Raw genomic sequence first — 27,355 nt, 5'->3', positions numbered from 1 at the left:
TTCAAGGAACAGAGTAATTGTTAGGAACAAATAAACAGCTCTACTACTCTCAAAATCCAGCTCTTTATGCCATAATAGACCTAATAATCCAAAGACTAAAAATGACAGGGACTGCCTGATCCCAACTCTGAAAGACTGCTACAAGGAAAATTTGACTGAGGAGTCAACAATAACCATTCCATCAATTTTATTATGAATGATTCACACAGTTCTCAAGAAGCCGTTTAGTTTACTACCAATGTTGAATGTAGCTATAATCCTAAAGATATTAATTTAATTTGTTCTTAAAAACCTCCTATGAATGAGATCAGACCATTTCTCTGGGCAATCCACTCCAACACTTCACTACCTTCAGCCCTTCCAACTCTTTCTTAATGTGTACTCTAAATATTTATTGCTACTAAGCCTCAAAAGTGTCAGGTATCAGAACAGAGAACAAAGGTGCAAATGAGATTAAGAAATTGTACAGGTTCATACCTAAAATTTCATTTACACTTGGTAGTTCCTGCATTTAAAATCAACCAATATTGTCTGTAGATAACAGTATTGACTCTGTGAATCAGAGAAAATTTAGCTGCCTGAATTATGGATTGCTTTTAGTACACCATAATCATCAGGAATATTTAATTCTCATCGGCTCTAATAAAATTTTTAGCCTGTATCAATTCTCCAAGCATCTCCACAAAAACAATGGAAAACACCATCAGGTTTTGGTTTTTTTTTTAGCAAGACTCCACACAGTTTTACAGATCACAATTTTGGTATCTTTCAGAGAACCATGAGTTAAAAGACACACTGCTATATGCTCAAGAATAGCATTTACATGATTTTAACATTCCTGTTGACAACAAGTTGCTCATCAACTAAACAGATGAAGAACAGAATTTTTCCAAAGCAACCATTATTTATACATGAAAAAACTTGAATGTTTGTAGCATCACTGACATACCTTTTAGTTTAGTGTAGGCATGGAGAACAGGATCAGCAGAAACCATACATGGCCACCATGGGAAACCAGACACTTTTGACCAGACTAGATCTCCTATATTATACTTCAACAGATGGACTTTTTCCTCTTTGATGGTACTTTGAGTTGGATCTCTCTTAGCAAGAGCCTTAAAAGATAAAAAGAAAAAAAAAAAAAAAAAAGCCAAACTGATCATCATCTTTCTTCAGACATGCACCAGGATTACAAAATAGAATGAAAAAAGCCAAACCACATTTCATATTCTGTTAAACACTCTCACTATATGTGAAAAAATACAGTGTTACGTAATAGAAGGAGGAAAAAAAGAAATAGTTCAGAAGAATAAAGTGCTGTCATGTTTGCTAGTATACAATAATTGCATTTCATGTATAATAAAAACTTTAAGTCATAACTTTTGTTCTCTAGCAGTGAAAAAAATCCACATTCCAGTTTAATTAGACTTAATTAGTTTAATTAGAAATATTGGCAAGTAAGCTGTGGTTTGCCTTTATCTTTTCAAGTAACTCCGGAGAGACTAACAGAAAGGCTTACTTTGACTTTAAATACATTACCTGAGCACTGGATGTAGATGTGGAAGAGTCAACCTCCCTCTGAATTGAATATTATTAATCAAGTTAAGTGCTATGCACACAAATGTACTCTTAGATTTAAAAAAACCCCTCAAAAACACAAAACCAAACAAAACCCCCAGACTAGAACAGACTGAAATACTGTCTTTATGTCTGACTGGAAACTACATAAATAACCAGTTTTAAAACCCCAAACCCTCCAGCTTTCAGCTGTTTTTTCACATATGGAGAACTTGTAACATGAACCATTCCCCACGTCCTTTTGTGAGACTTTTTTCTCTTCCAGTTCTAGCAATAAAAGTTTGTGAGTGCTCCGTTCATGCTCTAAAGCTATTTTAGATACTGGAAAACAATTATGGAACTATTTCCACTTCAAGGCAAGGGAGTTTTGTGTTCTCCTATGACATTTTTACTATATCATAAAGTTCAGCAACACAGACATCTATTCACCAACTAAAACCTTTCACAGAGTTAGCTGCATTTTGTCTTTTTGGCGTCATCTGTTCTATTTGATATGAACAGAGCGTACCTTTATCTAGGTAAGCACTAACTCTGTAGAAAAGCACAGAAGGGGTCTCATCACAGACATGCCACATATTTTATAAAATCACATATTTTGAATCTCCTTTTTAATTTTCTAGTACTAAATTTATATGCAGCATGTATCATTCATCTTGTGTAGTACCAGCTCATCATTCAGAAGGCAGACTGGAGCTTCAGGTTTTCCCTGGATTCAGTGTTAGGGCTGGAGCAAAATCATGCTTTAAAATTAATTAGAAGTGGCAAGAGGAAAGAAAGAAGACCGTTAAGAAAGCAGAAATCTAGAACTGAGAAACAAGTACTTGGAGCATTACGCTGAATCAGAGTAGATCACTTCACCTTGTACAGATTTTCAAACCCAGAAAATAGCACTGTAAGTAATTAAACATTATTTTCCAAACACAAACTAAAATCTTTGATGTGATGCAACTTCAGAGAGATTTATCTGCAACTTAAACACAGAGGTACATCTAGTCAAAACCCCTAAAACTTAACGTACTCAGAAATCCTTCCCTGAAAAGCTTTTAAAGCTCTGCTTGGTAAACATACATGAAGCCATGTCATCTGATTGCTAGGGACAATTACTCATCCAGTGATTCAGCTTTTCTGATGAATTCAGACTCGGTTCATATGACTCCAGCTACAGCTATGTTCCCGTGTCTCAAGGTTTTTTGGCTCACTAAAGATTCTCTGTCAGAAAACCCCTCCTGCGAGCTTGCCTCAAGTCCAGCACTCTCAACAGACCTAAAAGATTCCAAGCAGATGTGAAAAATCAAATGCTCCTTCTAGCAGTTAAACATGATGTGAAAATTTATGCTTAAAGGCTAAAAATTCAGAGGTTCGTATGTCAGGGGCAGGTCTTACACACACAGACCAACTTCAGCATTTCAACTGAAGAGGTAGGATGAATTTTTTTTCAATGAGTCAACTTTTCAGAAATGCGAAAGTTACGCAGGATTCTGAAGCTCATTTTTAATTTATGACTCCCTGTATTCTTCAGAAAGTGCAACTAAGCTACGAAGATTTATGACTCCAGTCTGAGAGGGAGCTGGCTGGAATAATGAAAAGGCTCTAGCAGTGCTTCTTACTGCAGCATAATCTAAAAGGGATGGCAGTACAGGAGTGAATATCGCACTCCAATGTGTCTACAAGTGCTTCACAAAATTTAAAAAATGCCCAGAATTCTTTTACTATACTGGATTATGATAAAAAACTTGAAAATGACAGGCTCTGACAAAACCTGCAAGGTTTATCTATGCCAGACTTGGTGCATTTATGTTTTCTTCTATTGATAAAACGTTCATACTTTAAAAGAATGGCAAAATACAGCACAGAATTCTATATCCATTACTTTTTAAGAGCTCTCATATGAGGTTCTTTAAAAACCTATTGAAAATACCACCATGAACTTGCTCACTTCCATCTTACTTTCCCACACCATTCTGGTTTAGTTTGATTTTCTCATTCTGGGAACTGCTCTGATGTATTCAATAGGTACCTTAACAGTAGACAATGAGGTGCAATTCCTGGCATGTACTTTGTACATGCAGCTGTAGGACATCAACAATTTCTTCAATACTTCCTCTCAGAAACATTTTTGCAAACCAAATGCAGTCATATGTACAGATTTTACTTCAGTATCCAGGTAGGGTTTTTTTAAATTATTAATGGCAGGGGAGAAAGAAATAATTTCAAAACAAATTTGCCACCCAGTCCCCTGATGGCATCTATCTTCTCATACAATGAGAGCTGGAGCTTCTTTATGAGACACTTGTATTCTCTGCAATTTTAAAGAATAGGAGATCACTGTCAAGTTACAAAGTGGTATAGAAAAAAAGTAATTTGGCTTGCAGATTCTTTTTCCTCCAGAAGAAAACAGAAATTCTTACTTAGGGAAGTTTGAACTCCTAACAATATGTGGTCAGACAGCACAGGGCATCTGACTGCACCCATGAAGATGGAGAGGCAGGACTGGAAGCACAGTCCTGGTGGGCTGTCTGAATGCACCAGAAGGCAGGGAACACCTCCTCTGCAAGACCTGACCAATTCTTCTGGTGATGATACTGAAGCAAACAAATTAAGATAGAAGACTCCTGGTTTAGAGCCCAACTGTAAAGCAAGGGAAGATTACACAAAATCAAACTATTTTAAAATACCTTCACCTCAAATTTTGGCTCCTTGTGTCTTTTTCATGACTTTTTATTTCTTGAAATTGTTCTCACTTGTAATTAGTAGGATCTCACTAGATCTCCTATCCATTAATGTCAACAGGCTTCCTGTGCTGCACAGGAGCACAGAACACCCTCTGGTTCTGTCACTGCTAAGTAAGTCTGGACTGCCCTGCATATGCCCCATTCCATTAACTTTTACTGCAGTTTTGCCAGAATTAAAACCATTTAATTGCAGAATTTCCTCCACCTCTCCTTCCTTAATTATAGGGAAGCTCTGCAGCCTGAGGGAACTCCCACCTCAGTCACCCTAGCCCCAAACTTTTAACCAGTTATGCTAAACGTAAGAAGAAAACAGCCTGGGATCGGATTACTTTTCTACTTTAAATAATCTGAGGGTTTTTATTCCCCTTTCAAAACACAAGACTGCAGAGAATTTACATACATGGGGCAAGGCTGAGGTGAGGAGGTGATGACTCCGACACAGACCAGTCCTAACACTGGACACGCAGGTCATTCCACAGGCTCTGCACTACTCAGTATGGCAGACACAGAAATTCCTGACTTTCTGGAATAAGTTTCTGGAGTAATGAAACAATTGCTTGAAAAGGTATCTAGATGGATTTGAAGTTTATTTTGTCCAGGAGGATGTGGAGTGTGAAAATTGAGTAATTCCTTTATAGCAACTCAGTTTTCCTTTGAGAAATTACGCCTCGAAGAGAACCAGCATCCACAAAAACTCATCTGGGCCAGCAGCTGCAATAGGCTGAGAAGGACTGAAAAATAAAACAAATTAAACATGCCTTTTCTCTTCCCTTAACATATGACAGATTTTGTCATTTCCCTCAGCACTTTCACAAGCAATGAGTGACAGGCAGATTGACAAGAATTTACAACACTGCTGTCAGCATTCTACCAGCCCGAAGAAGTGCCTTGGCCATCAAAACCACTAGTATTTAATTAACTTTGGGCTACACTTGCTCAAAAGAATCCAATCAACTTCCATTTAGTTCTGATCTGCCTAACGAATGAGACAAAAACACACCATGAATAATAGGTCATTTCAAAGCTTAAAAATATCTTAAAATGACCAAAACCAAACTTATTTAAGAAGAGCATCTTTACTGCACTGAGAGCTTTAGGTTTGTTTGTAGACTCTGCTACGAAAACACCATGATGAGTGTTTAGTAAACAAGGGACAAAGGTAATTTTTTTTGATAACACCTAGAAGGCTTATTAGGTGGTATCACATTGAGATTACTTTATCCCTTTAAGAAGTACTCGGTGTTGTGTATTTCAGCTATTTCTTGTGAATATGCTCATGTGCAGACATATGCAAGGAATTACAACCCTTCAAAATTACTGCAAATTACCTTGAGCATCAAAGAGCTACTACTTCACTATAAAAATGTGAAAAGCTACAGGAACTATTAAAAAACCATCCTCTGTGAATTGTCACAAAGGGATCATATAAAGAACAATGTTGAGAATTGGTGAAGAATACATCACAAGAATTTAATATTTGACAAAAAAGTATGAACTATTAAGACAAGTGAAGACAGTAAATGCTCTTTTCTGTGTAACATAACTTGGAAGTACATACTGAACAGCTTAAGCTGCAGAGATCTGGTATTTCTCTTTCTGTTTTCATTTTCAACTCAGTTTCACTCTGTACCAAAGAACTTCCACTTTCACTATAACAGAAGGCCTTGCTACAAACACAGACTGCTGTAGGTCCAGCTGCAGGCCAGGATAAAAACCAAGCTACTCACACTATGAAGAAACTAAACCAAAATAATCAAGGCCCCTAAACAGAATATATGCATTTAAAATATATTTTGAATCAAAGTTAGAACATACAAACTTAGTCAAATCTGTTTCTTTCCTATGCAACAAGATTTACTATGGAAAAAGCTAAGATTGCTTGCTGACCAAACCCACGTTATTTTTCTGTTCCTGCTATCTACTAATGCTGTGCTTTGTCAACTAAAACTCCTATTATCTCTTATGGACTTGTGTAATGAAAATAAAAGTGAAAATGTTTTGTCTTGTCTTGCCTGTCTATCAGCACAGATAGATAACTAAGGAAATGGTTGTAGAAAAAACTTCATTCCTTTCAGAGGTTCAGGAGAGGTGGTTGGTTTGTCTGGAGAAGGCAGCCACAGAACAGAACAGATTATTTTTGTAATATTTTTGCACTTGAATTCCCCAATGACTAAGGACACTATAACCCAAAAAACAAAAAACCAAAGTAACAAGACAACAATCCCATGCCTTTCTTCCTCAAAAAACTGACATAACAATTATGTTCTTAGAAAAGCTCTTGTTTTGTGAAAAACTCAGGAATTTTGTATGCCAAAGATAAATCAACATTCAATCTTCAGCCAAAGGAACCCAGGGATGCAGCTACTGTCCCAAAGAGTGATGCCCCATCATTCCAGACAGAGAAATGGCTGCTTCTCAGTCTGTGTCTGACGACAAAAATCTCATTAACTCAAATCACTTCAAAACCCGAAACTACAACTACAGCTGATCAAAAGCAATGCAAACTCAATGTGTACTATTGCTTCAAATAAAAAGTGCAGCACCTTAAGTCTGTTAAGAAATGGCCAGTGCTCATTCTAAGTGATTCTGTCTATAAAAATACAGTATCCTCACAACGCTGACTGCCTAAGTGGTTTTTAATTTTTTTTTAGATTATAATTCACACATTATAGTAAATCTGTTTATCCCCAAAGGGCCTGAGAGGCCCTATGTTTATCCAAATAGCTCCCACCTTCTGGGATGTGGGGGAGTATATTTAGATAGTAAATGACAAGTAACTGAATACATTAAAAATAAAACTAAAATTTTTTTCACTTGTTATATTCTGTTCACTACGTAATCGATGAATGCTGTGCAATTACATACTTGGCAAACCACTGCCTACAGAGAGAATGTTTCAGGCACAAGAGTAAAGAGTAAACCAGAACCTCACAAGATTAAGGGAAAATGTGGGATTATTACTACAAAATGGAGAAGGAAGAGGAAACATAAAGAAAGAAGCAGTGAACTGGCAAAGTTTTATAATCCATCTTCAGTAAAACAGAAGAGGACACTTCAACAGAGCATTCAAGAGACTGCAGCTCCCAAAAGGCCACTGCATCCATATCTGCACAATTAAATCTGCAACAACCTCATAAAATATACAGTGAGGTAAAGACTTCTGAGAGGGAAGAGGACATGAAATGTCTACATCAAAACAGAAAAGCAAACAAACTCTATTTTAAATTGGTTTGTTAAGTTTTTCAGATTTCTATTTGTTTTATAACAAACTGGAGATTTAACTAAAATCTTCCAAATTCAATATTGAGAGCAATTACATTAAATGTATTTCCTCAGTTATCTTTCACTTTATTCTATTATTAACCACTTACTTAATTTCTTCTATCACTAAAAGGGGGTCAAATCTGGCAGGGTGAAAAATTATGTTCGCAGAATACAACATATTTTCATCTTCCTGCCACAACCAGGATTTTTTTTTCCCCTCAATGTGCTTAGATGGTAAAGCTATAAAATAAGGTCAAAAAATGCTGAAGAAAATCACTGCAGATCTGAAAACTCTTCTGTGCTGGCTGAGGCTGTTTGAAACCACACATTAAGTTGTAGGACTGTAAGTTTGTTACCACCATTTTGTCCCACAAAATCATCTGAAGTAGTTTGTGGACAGCAGGTTGAGTATCACCATGCAGGACCCTCCCCTCCAGGAGGGAAAGCAAACAAAAGACAATAAAATTTATTTAAGTTTAGACAGGGATTCATAATGTAGGTTATGGATTTTAAAACAAGACAGAAGTTCAAATTTGTCTTTCAAATCAAGCACTAAACTCCTGGTTCCATTTCAATTCTTTTTTTTCTGGCTTTGGTTCCCTCATTAGCAAGTCTCTAGCAGATGAAACAATTTCATTTAAAGGCAAATCTGTCTACTCAAATCAGCAGTCCTCTTTTACCCAAACACTACACACGCAAGTATTTCAGACATAACATGGTATTTTAGTAACTAGGACACAACTCTTCTTTCGGAGTAAAGAGTTGAAGAGAAACAGATTCAATCACTCACAGATTCAGTAAAATGTGAATTCTGGAACACTTCCCAATCCTTGTCTTTCTTAAAAATGTGGAGATTAGTTTCTTTCAGCTGTTTTACTGAATTTCTGCATTTACATTTAGATGATCTCTTAAATTTTAAGTTACTGGCTTATTAAGGAAAGGTTCCATGTTTCAGAAATTTAAGCTAGATAATGTTTGATCAGAATGAATAAGCCTACCTTTTATATTGAGTGTTAGAAAAAGATTTCTGCCTACATCCTGTGTCTCTAACCTTCAACAACCCTCAAAGGCTTAAACTTTTGATGTGGTATCCGGGTATATAAGTCAGTGTGGATACAAGATGCTACAGAAGTCTGTAAAAATGTAACTGTAGATCCATGAGGAACTTTGGCATGAGAAATTATTATTTCTGAACAATTTCCATATGAACTTCACACAGGATAACAGAGTGAGAGCTAAATCATCTCAGCATACCTACAGATTTTCAGAATGCCATATCCATATGTAGCTTGTTAGTTGCATGTACCATGGTCTCACATTCTTCAACACCAAAATCTGTATCAGGACCTTATCTTTAGCACTCTTTTACACCCTTACAGAATTTTCCCAAGACACTTTCTGAACAGGTATCCTCCTCCTGGCAGCTCATAAACATCCAGGACAGCATGAGTACATGTTTTGAATCCCAATATTGATAGAAAACAGAAAAACCCAAATTCAGATAGCGCTGCCAAAAGGCCACTAGATTTACAGGACACCGTTTTCTGGTGAAAGCAGAGACTTATCTCTACCTTTTTTTTTAATAACAAGAACACTTCTGAAGGCAGCTGACTATGCTTAAATAGAACAAATACTGATTTGGCATAAAGGGGCTCTGTTAGTTAACTAATATTTTGACATAGTCCAAGTACTACTTTGCTTTAGAGACGAGACCCCTAAAATTAATTCCCACACTTACTGCAGGCATGAGAGGTTTCACAGGTTGTGCTGTTACATATACCTAGTAGCTCCTCCTCTTCTACAGATGAAATGCCAAATCAGTGGTTAATAAGCCTGAGACTGGTGGGGGGAAGGCAACCAACAAAATCCTGAACAGATAGATGTTATCTTGACTTGGCAATGCTGAAGCTTATTCCTGAAACATCACTTATTTTCAGCAATAAAAATGCACAGAAAACCTGGGAAACCCCAACCCCATATGAATATTAAAATAGGGAAGTCTTTACAGTACAAAATCATGATGCTCATGACCGAAGTGCCATCAATTCCACCAGAACTAAGATCCCAAATTGTTTCACTTCATCACAAGCATCCACAACATACACTCACACTGACATTTATTTACCAAACAAACAAAACAGCAAAAAAGAAAAAATCCAGCTTTTCTAGCATTAGTTGCTGCTATGAGGTCACAGATTCACTTCCCTTTCTCACACAAGCACAGCAGGGCTTGTTTTACAAATATATAAACAAGATTCAGTTTTCCCTCTTCCAGTGAGCTTCCAAAATAATAATTTTTACAAACAGTCCTTCTGAGAAGGGAATTCATTTATTATTGACAATTTACAGTTTTAGCTAGTGCCATTCTATAATGCACAAGAGCACAACTCCTGCAGGTACTTAAGGTATTCCCAAAAAGCAAAAATATAAACATTAGCCCAGTGGGACTTATTTATTTATAATAGAAAGATAATGAAAGACAGTAACAGACAAACATAACATTAGTGTCTGTGAACAAAGACCTCTTTTGGAGGTCCTAAAGTTCATCTGCCCTACATGAAATCCACCCTAGAACATGGAAACTTGTAAAGGAGGCGGAAACCACTGCTCCAAGATTGATCAAAATATTTTGCTTTTTCTACTTTGCCGAAGGGTTACTAAAAAATATCTTTCTTTCTTGACAAAAGGGGGCTATAAGGGCAAGAAATTACACGTGGTACAGATCACCAATGTTTCCCAAATATCTTCCTGTAAATCCATCCAAGTAACACAACCCTGAACTGTATATCTAACTCTTTGCTACATGGAAGACTTAGACATGCATTTAGTTACGCAGAACACTGAGCAGAGCAACAGAAAGGCTTTGCCATATCTTGGACAAAAAAGCCCAGTGAAAACAAGCAGCAAATTCCTTGCCAAACCAACCTGTAGTTGTCAACACAGGAGGAGGAAGAGGAAAAGCTGGGATTTAAATTATTTAAATCATGACATTACCTGTGCAACGACTGAGAATAAATCTGGTCAGCTTATAAAACCAGAAACTGCCATTAATCTCTCAACACCATCTGCTGCTGACATGTAAAGGCAAGTTAGCTCTTCCAAAGACGGCTTGCTCACTGCTTTACTTCATCTGTCATGTCCACCACAATGCCCAAAAGACCAAAATAAAATAGAAGAAGCTCTGGAATTCACAAATGATTGATAAATATGAAACAATGCAAGAGATGCTGACATTCTTCGAATTTGACTTAGCTACATCTGGTCAGCTCTTTTCTACAGAAACCTGGCTCAATGTTCAGAGGCAGTCAGCAATCAATCATATGCTAAGTATTAGTGTATTGGGTTGACCCTGAGTTGATGGACAGTCTTTAAGACCAATTACGCTTCTCACAATTTACATATTTAAACCGCACAGGAAGGCGGGACTTTCCCTTTTGGTCGGAGCTCGCCTGCTGGAAGGTGGGGGGGCTCCGAGCCTCCCGGCCCCGCCGGGCTGGGCCGGGGCCACTGCCCCTTTCCCCCTTTCCCAATGCTGCGGCACGGACCCTGGGTCACTGAGGGGGACTGTCCCAGAGCCGCAGGCAGCTAAACCCAGCCATGGACTGCCACAGCTCAAACCAGCCATGGACTGCTCACAGCTAAACCCATCCAGCGCGGCTTCTGGGGACAGGTGGGTCCCTCTCCTCTCCATGCGGAGCCGGCAGAGCCTCCTGTCTGCAGCCAGCACACTCCGTGCTGAACTGAAGAGGACACCACGCAGCCAGCAGCACAGAGGGAGCGAGGCTTTCCCCACCGTAAAGCCTGAACAAGAACACCCTTCAACATGGCGGCTTCAGAGTCAGAGAGAAAGAGAAGTGAGTCACGTGGGACGGAGCTGAGCATGGCGACGGGAGAAAAGAGGGCGGTGCCGCGATTCTGGCGCGCAGCTTAAAAGAAACCTTCTTGCATGCCGTGGTAAGAAACTGTAATACCACAAACTGTTTGTCTCTTTAATCCATTTGAAGAACATGGGGGGATGGAGTATCTTCGTGTGCCTGTGAAGATTGTGAAGAGTGCCTATGCCAGGCTATATAGAAGTAGTAAGAGGCTGTTAGAGACTTGTGGCGAAGGAAAAGCCTTTGTGTGCAGGCCAAACGAACTTATCCTTAAAAAGATGAATAACCCCATGTGATGGCCTATGTTTTGCAGTGTGAAGGAACTGTGAGATTTTTCATGGAAGAGATGTCCTACACACAGCAGATTGTTTGTTTCCGGGCGGATCTGCTGTTAGTGGCAGTTTGGGAACCACGTGCAACTGAAGGAAAACCCTTTTTTCCTTAAGCATAAGAGAGAGACTTTTCAAAAACTGGAACACTGACTAACATCCCATGTTCTGTTATCCCTTGTGTGAGCTGGGTAAAAGGAGAGAAGTGCTGGGGGGGCGGGGGGGGGGGGAATTTGCTTTAATTTTGTTTTGTTATTTTCTCTTTACTTTTAATTCTATTAGTAATAAAACTCTTTCATTGTACTGCAACTGTTTAAGGTTGGTGCCTGCTTTGCTTTTCTCCTAATTCTTATCTCACAGAAGGAAAATAAGTAAGTAATGAATATTTTGAACCAAAACCACTACATTTAATTGGTGTTTCCGCCTGGTTTAGAACTCAACCCGCTACAATTAGTTATAATGAAAAATAATGAAATTGAGAACAATATAGAAATCATTAACAGGCCACTGTATGCATTCACAAGACATTTGTATTTTGAATGTCCTCTACTGTTCTGGTTCCTAATTCTCAAAAAGAAACAGCAGAACCCAAAGGGCATCGCAGTTCAGAAACAGGATGATACCATGAACTAGCATTCTGGAATGGCTTCTATAATATGTGGAACAACACTAGAACTGGCTAAGCTGAAATACAAATAGATCAGGTTTGTGAGAAGTCTATATAACAATCAGTAACAGAAGTCCATGATCCCCATGTCTATTATTATGAGAGAATCCAGCAAAACGAGTAGGTAGCAAATTGAAAAAGAGCTGCTCTATTGCCCTGTTACTTAATGTCATGGATGCAAAAAGCTCACAATGGCTCAAAAAGAACCCGAGGTCTCCTTCCACGAATTTAGCCATCTACAGCCATTAAATACAGAGTCACCAGCTCCAGAAACCTCTGAGTCACAAACTGCTGGAGGCTGGATATATTCAAAAAGAGCATCACTCCATGATTTGCCATGTCTCTACCCTCCATAATGCCTCCTCCACTGAACCTCACCCCGAACTGAGGTGCTGAATTAAACGGCTCCTTGATCCAACTTGGTAGTGCTATTCTTAAGCAGTATTTTTGTCAACACTTCAAGATATTATTTCATACTTGATTTGGACTCTCCCACCAATGTCTTTATGGAGAGGGCAAAAAATGTATTTAAATAATACATATTGAGACAGCAGTTTCACACAGAAAGTGTACTTAATTCAGCCACTTTTACATACAAGAACAGGAAGTCTGGTATGGAAAGCCTGAACAAATACTCAGGCAATTTCTGCAATTAATTTTGTAGCCACTCTGAAAATACAGCTTCTAATTTCCCCTCAAACCAGTATATTGCTGTATGCTTTTTGGTGCTTCTTAAAGAACAAGTAGTTCTTTAAGACACTTTTCCAATGAGGCATTAAGAAAAAACAATTTAAAGTTCTGAAGTAACAATTACTGCTGCACATCATGAACTGCTTAGCACTAACAAGTTCCCAAGGCTTAGCTAAACTTAATCCTTTAGTAAGGGCTAATGCAAAACAGTAGCTCAGAAACTCTTCCAAAAAGGGTAAGAAGTTATTTCTCTTGCTCCTGAAGGGATCAGCAAGAAGAGATTTTTAGGACTACTCCTTCTCCTTTGGGATCCTGGTGACATCAGCCAGATAGCCTGTGTTATCACTTGCCTGAAGACAGGATCTGATTTGACAGAACAGTCCATTAAAAAGGAAAACATAATTGAGTTCATTTTACCCTACAACTACAGATCCTGACTCCTGTGGTAGCTTAGCTGCACATTTTGTGACACGTACAGTAACTGTACTTTACCAGGAATTCCTAGCAACTGATAATAAGAAACAATCAAGTCCTTCCCCTGAAAACACATACTTATTTGTTTTTCTTTTTATTTTTGAAATTAAGACAAAACAAGCAATCTCTGGATCTGCCTGTACCATCTGCAACAGGATAATACAACATTTGATGAACTCCTTTCTCCAATCTTACAAAGGGAGCTTGTTGCTTTGTGCTGGCCTCTACTGACAGATGCAAACATCAGAGCAGTATCATCACCTTCAGTGTCCCCAGCTTCCCATATTTAGTTACCACAGACACATACAAATTAGATGATCATCCTCAGATTGCTTCTGTTCTCCCCTTACTGGGTTTTTAAATCTTTGTCTGTATGTAGATATTGGATATAATGGAGCTGGCCAGAAGAGTTTTGTGAAGATGAAATGGCAACATAAACACATGACAAGGACTAGTGGAATTACTCCAGCAATTTGCAGTTGCCCCCCATGTAGCTACTGCAAGGTCATTATAGGCCATATCCTGCAGAGAGAGAGAGTAAAAACCTGCCAAGTTTCTGTTATAATACTAGAAGAGAACTGCAAGAAAAGTGGATAGGAAGCTATATGGAAGGTATAATTTTTGGATCATGACATATATTACACAGCTGGAAACCTTACACTAGCAAGTAGAGCAGTGTGTGGACTTCCAGGTTTGTTCTGGACACAGTGCTGCTGCTTTTGTGAGCTACTGCACCCGTGCTGGGAAGCCAGGCCAGGAAACCCAGCCAAAAGGGCGAACTGCCACTTGTAGGCCCATCCCAGCTTCTGCAGAATGAGCTCCGATGTGCCAGGATCACATACTGGGCTGCTCCCAGGGTCAGAGAGCACAGACCTACCCTGGGACCGACGGCATGAGAGCTGCACATGTGTGTACTCTCTGTTTCCTGTACAGAAACTATGGATTCTCTAGGGATCAGACTCAGATTAATATATGAAATAAACCTCTGCCTTGCTCCTCCAAACAGGATTGCTTCACTTCTAACACAAGCAATGAGGAAGAAAATTTCATTCCTCACTGGTACAGAAAACAGTGACTTGAAAAGCAGTCAGGACAAAATCCAGTCCCAGAGCACCCTGGCACGTGAGCAGCTACCAGAGCCCACGGGTCTGGCGTCAATTCAAACCCCCAACATAGGATATCCACCACCCATAACACAGACCATTCAGGAGTGCAGTGCTTTGGCAGTAAAGTTGCTAAACCAAGCCTTATCATGAGAGGCCTGGATTTTAAAGTGAACTTCTCAGGTGAAGAGATACTGGGGTGTAGGGAAGAAGGGTGAAAAGCAGGAGGGAAGGAGGAAAAGAGCCACAGGTTGTCCCATTTTATCTCCTTTACGCTGGGAAATGAAAGCATTACAGCTGTTTCCCAGAGGCCTGGAAAAGCTGGTGGTTATCAACAGAAATCTAACGTGAGAGCTGGGCAGATCACATTTATTCCCAGCTGAAAGCTAACTCACAGATAAAGTTTTAAATAGCCTTCATTTCTGTTAACAAAAAATGCCCAAACAAGAAGAACACCCAACAGCAGAGCACTGGAACATTTGTTACACAATATGCCTCTCACCTCAGTGCAATAGTAATCTGCTGTGTCCATCAGAGAGATATAATTACCCTACACAAAAGGCAGTATTCAAACCATGGTGGTTTTTGCTAAATCAAAAGAGTAAGAGGTTGAACAACAAGAAATTGAGAGAGAAACCAGATGAAAAATAAAGCCAGACAAACAGGTTCTACATTAACATGTAACCTACAATAAACAGGTATCTTGAGTGCAAAATTAATCAGTTTTTACTCCAAGGGTATTCACCTAATTTTCACTTTGCAGCCACAATCAGTTATATAAAACCACAGTATGATGCACTAACATTAAGGCTTTGGATGCTGGCCATGAAATAACAGCTAGAGTCTGAAACCAAAGAACACTGATAACTAAGCTATTACAGTTATTATCACAGAAAATGCATGTATGTCACAAGCCTGACAAGTACATGTGGACAAACATTTGAACAATCTCCTTCACGTGTTCCCTCATATCTGGTTTTCCTTATTTTAAACCTGCACAGTTGCAAACCCTCCCTATGAGAGAAAGAAAAGCCCCAGTTTTTTACAACCAAGGAGTTATATCATAAAATAACATCTTGCGACCTTTAAATGCTTTTCCTTTTGACCTTTGAGCTTTGAAGTGCACTATGATAGGAAATAAAGAAGCCAGAAGCATGACCCTCTGTTTCAAATTCTCTGAAAAGAACAGGGCTGCAATATTGCAAGGTCTGAGATCAAGCAGGTGGTTGCCTTGATTCAGCAGTTTGGTAGCTCAGGGGTTTGGCACAGGAGCAAAAAAACCCTATCACTCACCAGCCACCAAGTCCCAACCACTCTGGGAAACAGCATTGTCAAGGTTTTCTCCTAATGATTTCTGCCCAAAAGACAACTCAAAGAAGCCAGATGAACCTTTCTTTTCATTTTAAATGAACTGCATACCAGGAAAAATTAAAGGCCACTCTTAATGGACAACCAGTGTAAAAGGCTTCAGAATAAACTGCATAGGTGGACATATTAAATATCACCTCCTCTTTCTAAAAAAAAAACAACTAACAAATCCACACAAATATGCTCCAGTTGTCAACGCTATTGAACGTACCACCTTTTAGTCCAATATAGCCTCATTAACAATGAGCTGGACAAAGAATTACTCAAGCTATTGACTGCCCATACCTTTTACCTCTGAGTAATGATTCAGAAAAGTCTGAACCAGTTAGTGTTAAAACATTCTCCTTAAGAAAATTAAGGAAAACAAACTCTTTAACAACATTCTTGAAAACATCAGTATTGATAATTTTAGGATGAATTATACAGTCAAAGCATAAACAAATGATAAATATTTCTAATACCTAGAAACACATTTAACACAGTTCTGTGAACTCATTTATTATTTAGTTTTATTGAAAAGAACGGTAAATAAAATCAGCAATACAGCAGCTGTGTTTCCTCTCTGTATGTGTGACCTTGGGAGAAAGTAAGAATCAACAGTGCTGTGTTAATGGTAGGACTTAATGATCTTAGAGGTATTTTTCAACTCCCGATTCCATGATTAACTGCAGTTGACAGAAAACTGTAACATTCATTCTGTGTTTAAGGTGTGCAAACCCAGGACCTTTTAACAAGCCAAAGCATTCATTAACATTTACCATTGTTATACAACACCATTCTCAATTATTAACTGAGAAACTTAATATACATTGAAGTATCCCTGCTATGTAGGGTTTTTCCTCTGAGATAAAATTACTGCAAACCACATTCCTTTAAATGGAATCTAGCAACAAAAGCGAAATAAACGGGGAAAAGGGCTCCCAGCAGCATTCTTATTTACAACTTGGTAAGGCAAATTGAAAAAAGCAAAATATCCATTTCTGCCCATGTTTAAAAGAAGCAAAAAACAAATGAGCTTGACGACAAAATTAATGACACCAAATACAAGATCTAGATATTTTCAATAAAAACAAGCCACTAAGTTATAGCAAGCAAAACCAGCTCTTTTCAGATGACAAATATGCAGAGGGACTACATTCCAATTGCCAAAATCTGATGGCAAAGAGCCCAGCTGATCAGCCAACTGACTGCTGAGTACATTGTTCTTTAATGCAGAACCAGGAAAATTGCTACATGTCTTGAAGTTTCTGTTTCATACAACACATCCTTCCACATGCCCTGATTTGCTCTGGAGACTTATTTTACTGATACAGAAACAGAATTTATTGGGTATTCCTATCCTAGGGAAGAAACAGGGACCAGAACTAGAGTGCATTCTGTCCTTTACTGAGACAAAGAGAGTCACAGAAAATGACTCCCCATTCATGGGACGCACCTCCTAAATGCCTGAAGATGAGCATATGAACACTGAAATTCCAGTATGATTAACAAACTTAACAAAGGAGAGAATACATTAAAAAAGTACTACCTTCTTTTCAGTGGTGCTTGAAGTCTTTGATACTAACGCTGTTTCAACAAGACCCTGCTCAAGTAAGGAGTCATATTTTATGCTTCTTTTTCTGCTTCTCCTCTCCTTGTTTGCTGGCTTTTGTTCATTTTCCTCCGACTGGGACACATCAGCACCATTGTCTCCACAAATGGAGGATTCAAAAAGAGGCTTCCCATTCATGTAGGTTTTAGTGATTTTCAGCTTTATTTCTGGAGAGCCATTCTTGATAGGAGTAGTGTTAGCGGGTGTTCCAACTCCCTTTATTTCCTGGGGTTCAAAGCGCAGCTTGGCATCTTGGGCCCCGGACTCGCCATTAAACACCCGAGAGGTCAGATCTTTCAATTTATCAGCTGGAATAAATGGAAGAGTCTCATGGCCATTATATTTTTGCATGACACCTTCCTGTAGAGTGGCAGAAAGTTGTGCTTTGCCCAAGTAGACGGAACATTCACGATTCACTTCACAATTCTGAGGTTTCCCATTGGTATTTCCAAGGATCTCTGGTACCTGCTTCATTTTGATGTAGTTAATTTTTTGAGTTAACAGTTGAGAACTTCTTTTGATGCTAAAGTCCATTCAGCCCAGATGTTTCCAGTCTTACACTGCTATATTAAGACAAAAAGAAAATATTTTTAATAAGAAATGTCAAAAGTATTCCGATAGACGTCAGCACTAATATAAAACTTAATGTACTTCATTCAAGTTTTACTAAAAAAAGCTTTGTTTACAATCTTCACAACCAAAATGCCTCAGTATCTGTTAATATGCATTACAAAAAACGTCCAAGAAAAACATATCTATGAATCATCAATTTTATTGAATCAAAAGCAGAAAGCAAATTCACAGCTTTCATTTTAACCATCTGTTAACCATCTACAGCATGAGTCTTGCCCACAATAATTACACAAAGGTACTACACTATTTAAAACAAGTGAGAGTTAGACCTAGGATAATATCATTAATAACAAACCAGATGAGTTTATTTCCAAGAGGTTGTGCCAGCATAGAAACCTCAGGGGCTGTGCTCCTGTAGCACCTACACCATGGACAGCAGCATCACAAGCTTCCCTTCCTCACTCTACAGACATTCAATCTTCCATCATAAAACACCTCCTGCAGAAGCACTACAGCTCAGACAATCTCCAGACATATCCCAAAGCATTCTGGCTGTAAGAACGAATAAAGGGCAAGCCTTTTGGGCCAGGAACGCCAGCCCAACTGGGAAACAGCTAATCCTTCAGGCCAGTGACCATACTGGCCAAAATTTAAATGATCAATGCTGTAATTTCAGATTTTTCATGATAACAGTATCATCTAACACCTACTTCTCATACAGACATCTGCAAACATGCAGCAAGCTAAAACTGCACAACTTGCTGCCCTAGATAGGTTCTCCAAGGGTTCTAAAAGCTAACCCTGCCTATTTCTACATTATGTCATTGTAGCACACAAATCAATCTGGCAGAATGATTCCTTTGTGCTCCTAGACCAGACAAGATTATTTCAGTTTTTAAAATTCACATGCACAGATTCTTCATACTACCAGGTCCACTATATACATGATATAGAAAAATACACCATCATAAATATTATGAAAGCTCATCACAATCATCACTATATCCATGCTCAGGGTAACCAATTTCATATATGATTAAGTCCAAGCATTGTCACATCGAATCAACATTTCATCCAATCTAGTCTCATGTGCTTCCAAAAAAGTGCAGTAAAACACATGATAAGTAACTATTGAATTGTCAGTTGCTATGGAAGAAATCACTTCTGAATCGCACCACCTTGTTTATTAATGCACATGGTTATAATGCTTACAACTGGCATATTCCTCCAACTTGCATTTTTGATACCTCTACATCAGGAATAGCAATGTAAACATGTTCATAACTGAGCACTGCTGAAGCCTGGCCAAACTTCTTAAGGATGTCAAGCCTGAATTCAAAGCAACTGACAAACATGAAACCTTTTTAATTACAAAGATGCAGAAAAAAAAATTAAAAATCATAACTCCATCACTCCCTTAGCAAATGTTCCCATATCCCTAACATGCTGCTCTAAAATATCTACAAGATAAAGGGTATCTATCCACACAAGCTATATAGCCTCATTTGAGAGATGAAAACCATTCTTGTTTCAGGCACAAACAGTAGGCTGAAAATCTGGCATTAAACAAGGTAAGAAGAGCAAGTGTACCTGAACTCCAAGTGAATCTGCAAGAGAAATGGTTCTAATCTTTCTTTAGTCAGATGAAATTTGAATTACCAATAAAATCTCTCATAAAATGAGTAGGAAGCAGCCAACTACGTCAACTCTTAAGAGGAATCAGAGATAAAAGGCAACGCAAAACTCTACTAGAACAGAATAAATGACTAAACCAAAAGAGAATTCATGTCCTTTCACAACATCTTCTCTGAAAACATGGACATGAGGCAAACTCTCAACCCAATTAATAATATGACAGTGTTTCAAGCTGTGATTCAGCAGATTTAACTGAAATCGTATTTCGCCTAAGGAACAAATAGTAACAAATTCTATAAATCTCTAGGCAAAAGGCAAACCCACTGGGAAACATTACACTTACAGTTACGGAGTGCAAATCTCCTTAAAAAAAAAACTAAACAAAACAAAACCAAACCAAACAACCAAAACACCGAACTGTTGCTAAATCTGTACTTCCTTCCCAGGGATTCTTACCAGAGTAAAGCAGAGATTTGCTTTGGGCATGTAAATTCCGAATTCCGTCCGTCTGAGGCAGCAGAGCGGCTTCGCGCGGCCGCAACGCCCCCCAGTGGGTGCCGGGCTCGGCGCGGCTCACCCCGGCCGAGGAACAGTTTTTAGGATGGCTCCATTAACTGCTTATCAGGGTATGGATTTCTGCATCGGGCCACCTGCGTTTTGTCATCCAGAATTTCTTTTGTGCTGCTTAATAATAATTCTTACTCTCATCACATACTTCTTTAAGCTACAAAGCCATCAAGCTTGAGGCACACCTCCAAAAAAGCAGTAAATAATCCAGTTAGACTGTATTACTGGTGCAGTCAATCTCAGGACACTGGATGAATTAAAATAGATATCTTAAGATTTCAAAACATAAAAATCGCCACAGTCACAGAATAACTTAGGCTGGAAGGGATTTCCTCAGATCATCTATTCCAACTCCTTGCTTAAGCCAGATCAAACTGTTCAAGGCCTTGTCTGAAAAATGACCAGTAGGTAACTATGTGAAATGCTACGGCTTAAAGAAATCAAGTAATTCTCTTCCTAGCTAATAAACCTAACAGTACTCACGCCATATCACAAATGAAAAAAAAAAAAAGAAGACCAATAAAGCCATGCAGTGAAAGACCCTGAACTTCTAGGAGTTACCTTGATTTGCCTAATCCATCTGAAGATACATAGATTTCAAGAACTTCAGTGAGTGAAGGTTCAGTTAATGATTCTCACTAATAGAGGTCACTAAAAACAGCCGAAAGCACTGAAAAAGGCTCCTCAAATCACTGGAGCCTAGAGACAACAAATCCAGGAGTAATACTGGTAAAAGGAAGTTAACATACTCAGGACAACAGTAAATGGGAAAATGAAGCCGAAGGCAGTAATTTGAGACTGTAAGATATCACAGCCAGCAGATACAGATTATAAAACATGGAAAATGGACCACGTTTGTACAAAGATTTAATAGAACCAAGTGAGTAGAGGCTTAAAGTAAGAGGCAGAATAATGGGCTATGACAGCAGATGTGAGTACCTTTAAGAAAATATAATCCCACCGAGGAGATGAGACATGTAGACAGTAATTTACAGGTTAATCATCATCTCTAGAACAATCAGTGGGATGGAAATTATTGATATACATCTTAATCTTCCTTGCAATAAATAAGCTACATTGTGGGGTCTGGTTAAATGAAAGTTAGCAAATCTACACAGGGGAATAACAAAGGGTTTCAGGAAAGAAGATCAAAATTAAAGCCAAGTACATTTTGCACCACCTTTACTATAGAAAACTTCATGGTAACACCATAAGGAAGAAAAAGGACCAGGCCCTTTATGAGAAGAGGACAACAGAACAGAAAAGAAGGGGTGAGGAGAAAATAACCATCAACAGATAACCAAGCAGTGCTGCTGTGAGTTTGGAATTAATGCAAGGAGATCTAGAAGACAAGACATGAAAGAATGAAATAAGATAGATCACAGACAAGATCTGGTTGATTCAAGTTGTACGAGTAAGGTCCTGAAGCAGCTGAGCATACAATTAGATTTGGTAGCTAAATTCAAGTGCTCTCATGCTGGACCACCATATCACACAGAAGCAAAAGCAATCCCTTATCTTTTTCTAGATGACTCTGTATCTATTGAAAAGGAAAATGGGGGGAGGGCAGGGAAAGGAAGGGGACAAAAGCACCACACGCTAGTAGCGGCTAATGAGCTTAAGCCAGTGTCGTCCCATATTGAATGTCTGGTGACCCAACAAGTACCATTTTGATTAACAAAGGGGAAAAAACCATTATAACCAGGAGTCTGCTGAATAAACATGGTATTTTGGCTTGTGAACAAACAGTTTTCAGTATGCAAAAGAAGATTTCTTATCAGATGAAGGTCTCTAGAATTTTTAATCATATAATGACAATTGGACAATCCTTGCAGTGGCTTTGTACACATTTTCAAACTAAAAGAACAGGTTCTATATAAGGCAAACTATCTTGCAGACATTTTAAATCACGTATTAATTACTTGAAAGTTCTTCATCTGACAGGAATCATGAGCCAAATACAGTTACTGTGCATGTCAGATTCCTCCTTCACTGTCCAGGCCACTATCATTTATGTGATATTTATTAGTCATTTCTTCCACATCTGCTGTAATTTCAGGGATGCTTTTCTGGTGTGTCAGAAATAATGGAGTACTCCATTCCTTCCAATTCTGCCAAAGGGAGTGAACTCAGTAAGTAACCATCAACAAGCATCTCTATTAAATACCACTTTTGTTTTGTCTATGGGTTTTCTTACTCTGGTGAATTACTCGCGGCAGGCACAGGGAGGTGGGGGAAAGAAGGGGAGGAAGACGCACCTCAACACAAATTCACACTAAGACAACTTTATCCACAAAAGCTATTTTTATTACCTACAAATCAGGCTTTCAGCTGGCACTAAAAAGCTAATAGATGGCTGCTGCTTTTTTGTGTTAAGATTGCTTTCTGATAAGTGCTCTTTATTGCCTCATCAATTTTAAGACCAAAGGTTATTCCTATTTTCAGATCAGAATGAGAGAAAATACTTAAAGAGATTAAGAAGGTTACAACACATTTTTGCTAATACATTTGAAAACTTGAGGATGCTTACTCAGATTATCTTGTATAAAACCCCTAAAATATCAAATAGGAGTTGATATTTACAGTCGTGTAGTACACTGTAACTGTTCTTCACCATATTAAAACAGTGAAAAATTACTGCGGGATCTAAACAGAATCTTATTTTAGAAGAAAACACAACTAAAAATTGCATTGCAAGTTTGCCAAAAGTTGTCACAAACCAGTTCTATCCAGAAAATTCAAAAGCATTATCTCTTTACTGTAGTAGCTGAGATAGAACTGAAAATAAATACACCAAACCTTTCTAAAAATTTACCATGAGTCTTAGGAAAGTAAAACGAAAGCATTCGTCCAAAGGAGATGATTTTTAATGTAAAAGCACCTGAAGTAAAGACTTCATTAATCTTGCAGTAAATATAAGAAGATAAAGCACATTTTCAAAACTCTGTGAAAAAATTTAGTGTACTTACAGTTGCACTTACTACCCAGTATTACCTGCCACCAAATATTTTTCTTGGGGGGGAAAAAAAGTATCCATCTTTTTTGGATTTGCTTTGTTTCCCTCGATGAATAAAATTTCAGAACTTTAATGTCACAGCCTATTTTCATGAACCTAAACAAGTACTGCCTTCTTATCAAGACAATAGGCAATACCAACTTGTACACTTAAGAACTGTAGAATGGAAAGTCATTTCTTCCCTTTAAATGCCACTCGCTACAGCAGAAAGCAAGCTTACAAAATGGATGGACCTGACTTCTTGCTCTTCCTCAGGAAAAGCTTTTGCAACCAACCCTTTTCTGAGGACAAGGCTACAAGATTCTGTAAGAGAATTCCTCCCCATCAGTTCCTTCTCTTTAAAATCGAAGAAATATTTTTTTCCACTGCTGCAGGAATTTAATGTTGTCAGTTCCACTCCTGCTGCTGGAGGTGGGTGAAGCAATGAGATGGATTTGAGTAAAATCAAATTCTTCTAAGATGTCGTAATTCTGTCTGAAGAGAAACTGCAGATACCACTGTGGTGGGACCACAGATGAAATTGAAAAGAATGGCTTCTCCTCTGCACATAAGCAGGGAGGAACACTGGTGCGTAAAATGGTAGGAACTAATGGATATACCAACAATATTTAATAAGTACTAAAAGGCAGCCCCCAAACCTGAGACTTTTCTGTGTCCTGGAGAGCTCCAAAGGGAATGATCCCTTCTCTAGCAAAACAGGACTCACCAATTCAGTACTTCCTCAGTTTAGGTCTTTGCTCACCAATGAAATGATGTCTCTCTCTGTCTTTCAGGTGGGCCAGAGTTGTGCAGCTGGCATCTATGTAGCTTGGGAACAAAGAACCAAACACAGTCTCAAACAGCTCAGCACTATGACGCAGAGTTCCTTATTTATACTGCTTTTTCACCTGTCTAACACTAGTTTAATTTCCCACACCTTTTTTAATCCCACCACCTTTTTTCGTCAGCATCCTACCTCTACTCCTTGCACCACACTTTCAGGATCTGGATCCTCTCGCTTACATAATATTCACTGCAGCAGATAAACACACTATAATCTGTTTCCTCTTCACTGTGGCCATTGATTCTGCTCTTATTCCCGTATGTAGTTGTGGCAGCACAACAACTGCCTGAAGCTTCACCATGAGAATCATGAAAATTTCTGATTGTGCAAATTCTGAGGGAATTCAAGGAAGGGAAGATCAAATCTGGGATGACACCACAAAATGTTATAAGTAACGAATCAAACTGCAGCGTTAACAAAATGCTATCTGCTACACCTCTACAGAAGTCGTTTCCCAGATCTGACTAGACAGCAACTAACTTTAATCCAGAGGCTACAATCATTTTGCCTAGACCCTGACAAGTCTGCTGTCTTTGTCTATCACAGCATTAAAACCTGTTCATCCAAGTGGGTGCATTTAAATGCCAGAAGCACACCTGGTGCACAGGAATCATTCTAAGAAGCAGCAGTGACACTGGTGATACATGAGGCTTTGCCAACACTATGAAGGCCCAGCTGTACATACACAGAGAGGACATAGTAATCTTAGAGCAGTATTTGGCCACATCTTCTGTTGCTTACAGAAGCAGCAACACATTGCACTGATAATGCACCTCTCTGATGTGGACAGGTAGTGTGCACAAACAGAAGATTTCTTTCACCCAGTACATTCAACTTCACATCCCATAGCATTAGGTAAAGATCTGGAGGGTAAAGTTTGCAGGTAATTAATTAAGACTCCACAGCACTACAGAATTTTACTTACAGATATGCACCATTCACCAAAAACTGCACATATCCACATCTGAACAAGGTAACTGTCTGTAACATAATCCTGGCCATACTTCGCTAATTCTGATCTACTTCACACAGACCATAACCATTTACATGCAACTACATTAATAATTCTATCAATGTATTACCTTGAAGCAAAACACACACACAGAGGGAACTGGCAGATGTATGCCAAGAACACTCAAACAAGGCCTGAGACTTCAAACATTAGACACTCTTCAAACAAATCCAAATACTTGCTACAAAGTGCCCTTTCTCATTTGGACATTACTTGGAAGTATTTCCCTGTGCTGGAGCTTTACCATACTCCTGCCAAAATGCATTACCACCATTCTCAGGGTTCTTAATTCCTTTCTTATTTCTTTTGCTACATCTACATCAAAAATCTCTCAGAAAGTGATTAGTGTAACTGTTACAGGTGGAGGTCTGGAATTTGAGTTTTAAGTTTCTGTAGATATAGCGTACCTTACCCATTCCACTTGGAGACAGAAAGATAATACAATTCCCTGTCTAACAAACCAATTCCTTCTTGTCCACTTTCCAAAACTTCTGCATAGAGAGGTTTGCAGTGGGTATCTCTTGCAATTTTCTGCTTTCCTTTCAGCACAGTACCAGCTTTGTGCACTACTTCACTGTCTTATCAAATTTAGTTCTTTGGACAAATTCTGTTGTACATACTTCTCATGGGAAAATCTAGTTCTGACTGTAGAAGTAAGTAGTGTTGAGCAATTTTAGTTGCTCTCCTTACTTGCAGAGTTTCTGAAGGCTCAGCTATCACTACCATTTTGAGGCAAGCTTTCACCTGATGAATAGGTAGTGCACATGCACTTTCTACTACACATTTTAAGACTGGAACTTGTTTTTAGCACAACGGCTGAATTTCAGTCACATTCCACATTTAATCCCAGCATTTGTTTCTAGTTTGTTCAGGAGTGCTACTATAAAGCAGCTTCTGATAGTCTGCATTTTACACTCACAAAAAAATCACAACATTAATTTCATTCTGAAGTATTTGATTGAAAGTTGTTGGCAACCACTCCATATAGGGAAATGATCCATATTCATATATCTTTCACCCTACACTGCTCTACAAGGTTCATACTTTGGCTTAAATCCCTCTGGCTTTACTATCAGCCTAGAATCTAGGCATTCTTTACTACAGAGATAACTCCCCAGTTTAGATGTTTCTGAGAGCCAGTGCAGTCAGGATCTTTGCTCCGATGGCATCCCACCAAGGCTGGCAAGTTCCACAATTGATTTATCTGATACATGATCTTGGGAACCTCAGCTCCACAGACTAACCCACGCCACAGCAGGAACATTTATGCTTCTGCTTACTAGAATGAATAAGTATGTGAAATGGGTCCCAAACACCATGACAGAAGGCTGTATTACTGCATATTCTTTCTAATGCTTCTTTTATTCTTTAATCAGTAGCTTTTCAAAATATTTCAAATTACATTCAAATAATATTTCTAATGAGATCTTCCCTAACCTCAGCCTTTTCTCTTGAAAATATTTTTGTCACAGAATATCTATCTTCTGCTCCTTGGTGTATCTCTTGTTTACTATGGCAGGACTCAAGAGAACAGAACAGAACTCACTTGTGTTATGTTTTTTGACTTTGGCAAAGAAAACATGGAATTCTGATCTTAGCCCTCAAGGCCAAATATGTTTGAAGATGATTTGTATACCCTGAGCTTGGCTCAGCTGGTTGCAGCATGGTGCTACTAACCCCTACGTTGTGGATTCATTCCCTATACAGGCCATTCACTTCAGTGCTGGACTCAATGGTCCTAGGGGGGTCTCTTCCAACTCAGAGCATTCTGTGATTCTGTATAAAACACATTTTTTTATGTGTATTTTAGCATGGATGTGAGATTCTAATGTTTTAGTATTTTGTACAAGGCACAAGCCAAAGAGGTTTCACAAAGGCAGTTAAATGGTCATCTTTGTCAGCCAACAGAACAAGACATCCACGTGCTCCTCCAAAGAGACACAGAAAACCAACAGTATCCTTCACAGACAGCAGAGGAAAAATCTTGAAGCTTCTATGAAAGTCAAGTTCAATAATACATCATGCTGCAGTTTTCCAGTCATTCACCACCTATGTATC

General features: G+C 38.6%; 1 protein-coding gene across 6 annotated transcripts in view; it reads right to left on the bottom strand.

Moving 5' to 3' along the window:
• NSD2 (nuclear receptor binding SET domain protein 2) overlaps positions 1–27,355 on the bottom strand; it is a 99,759-nt gene that overhangs the window by 42,494 nt on the left and 29,910 nt on the right. For all 6 annotated transcript variants that reach the window (XM_048303013.1, XM_048303011.1, XM_048303012.1 and 3 more), the window contains 2 exons: positions 17,609–18,234; positions 950–1,115 (listed from right to left, as the gene is read on the bottom strand). In XM_048303013.1, the coding sequence (XP_048158970.1) occupies positions 950–1,115; positions 17,609–18,205 (763 nt within the window). In that variant the 5' untranslated portion in view covers positions 18,206–18,234. The remainder of the gene's footprint in view (positions 1–949; positions 1,116–17,608; positions 18,235–27,355) is intronic.

Source organism: Corvus hawaiiensis, chromosome 5, assembly GCF_020740725.1.
Source record: "Corvus hawaiiensis isolate bCorHaw1 chromosome 5, bCorHaw1.pri.cur, whole genome shotgun sequence".
In the NCBI taxonomy this organism is placed as follows: domain Eukaryota; kingdom Metazoa; phylum Chordata; class Aves; order Passeriformes; family Corvidae; genus Corvus; species Corvus hawaiiensis.
This window is presented reverse-complemented; position numbering and strand designations above follow the sequence as displayed.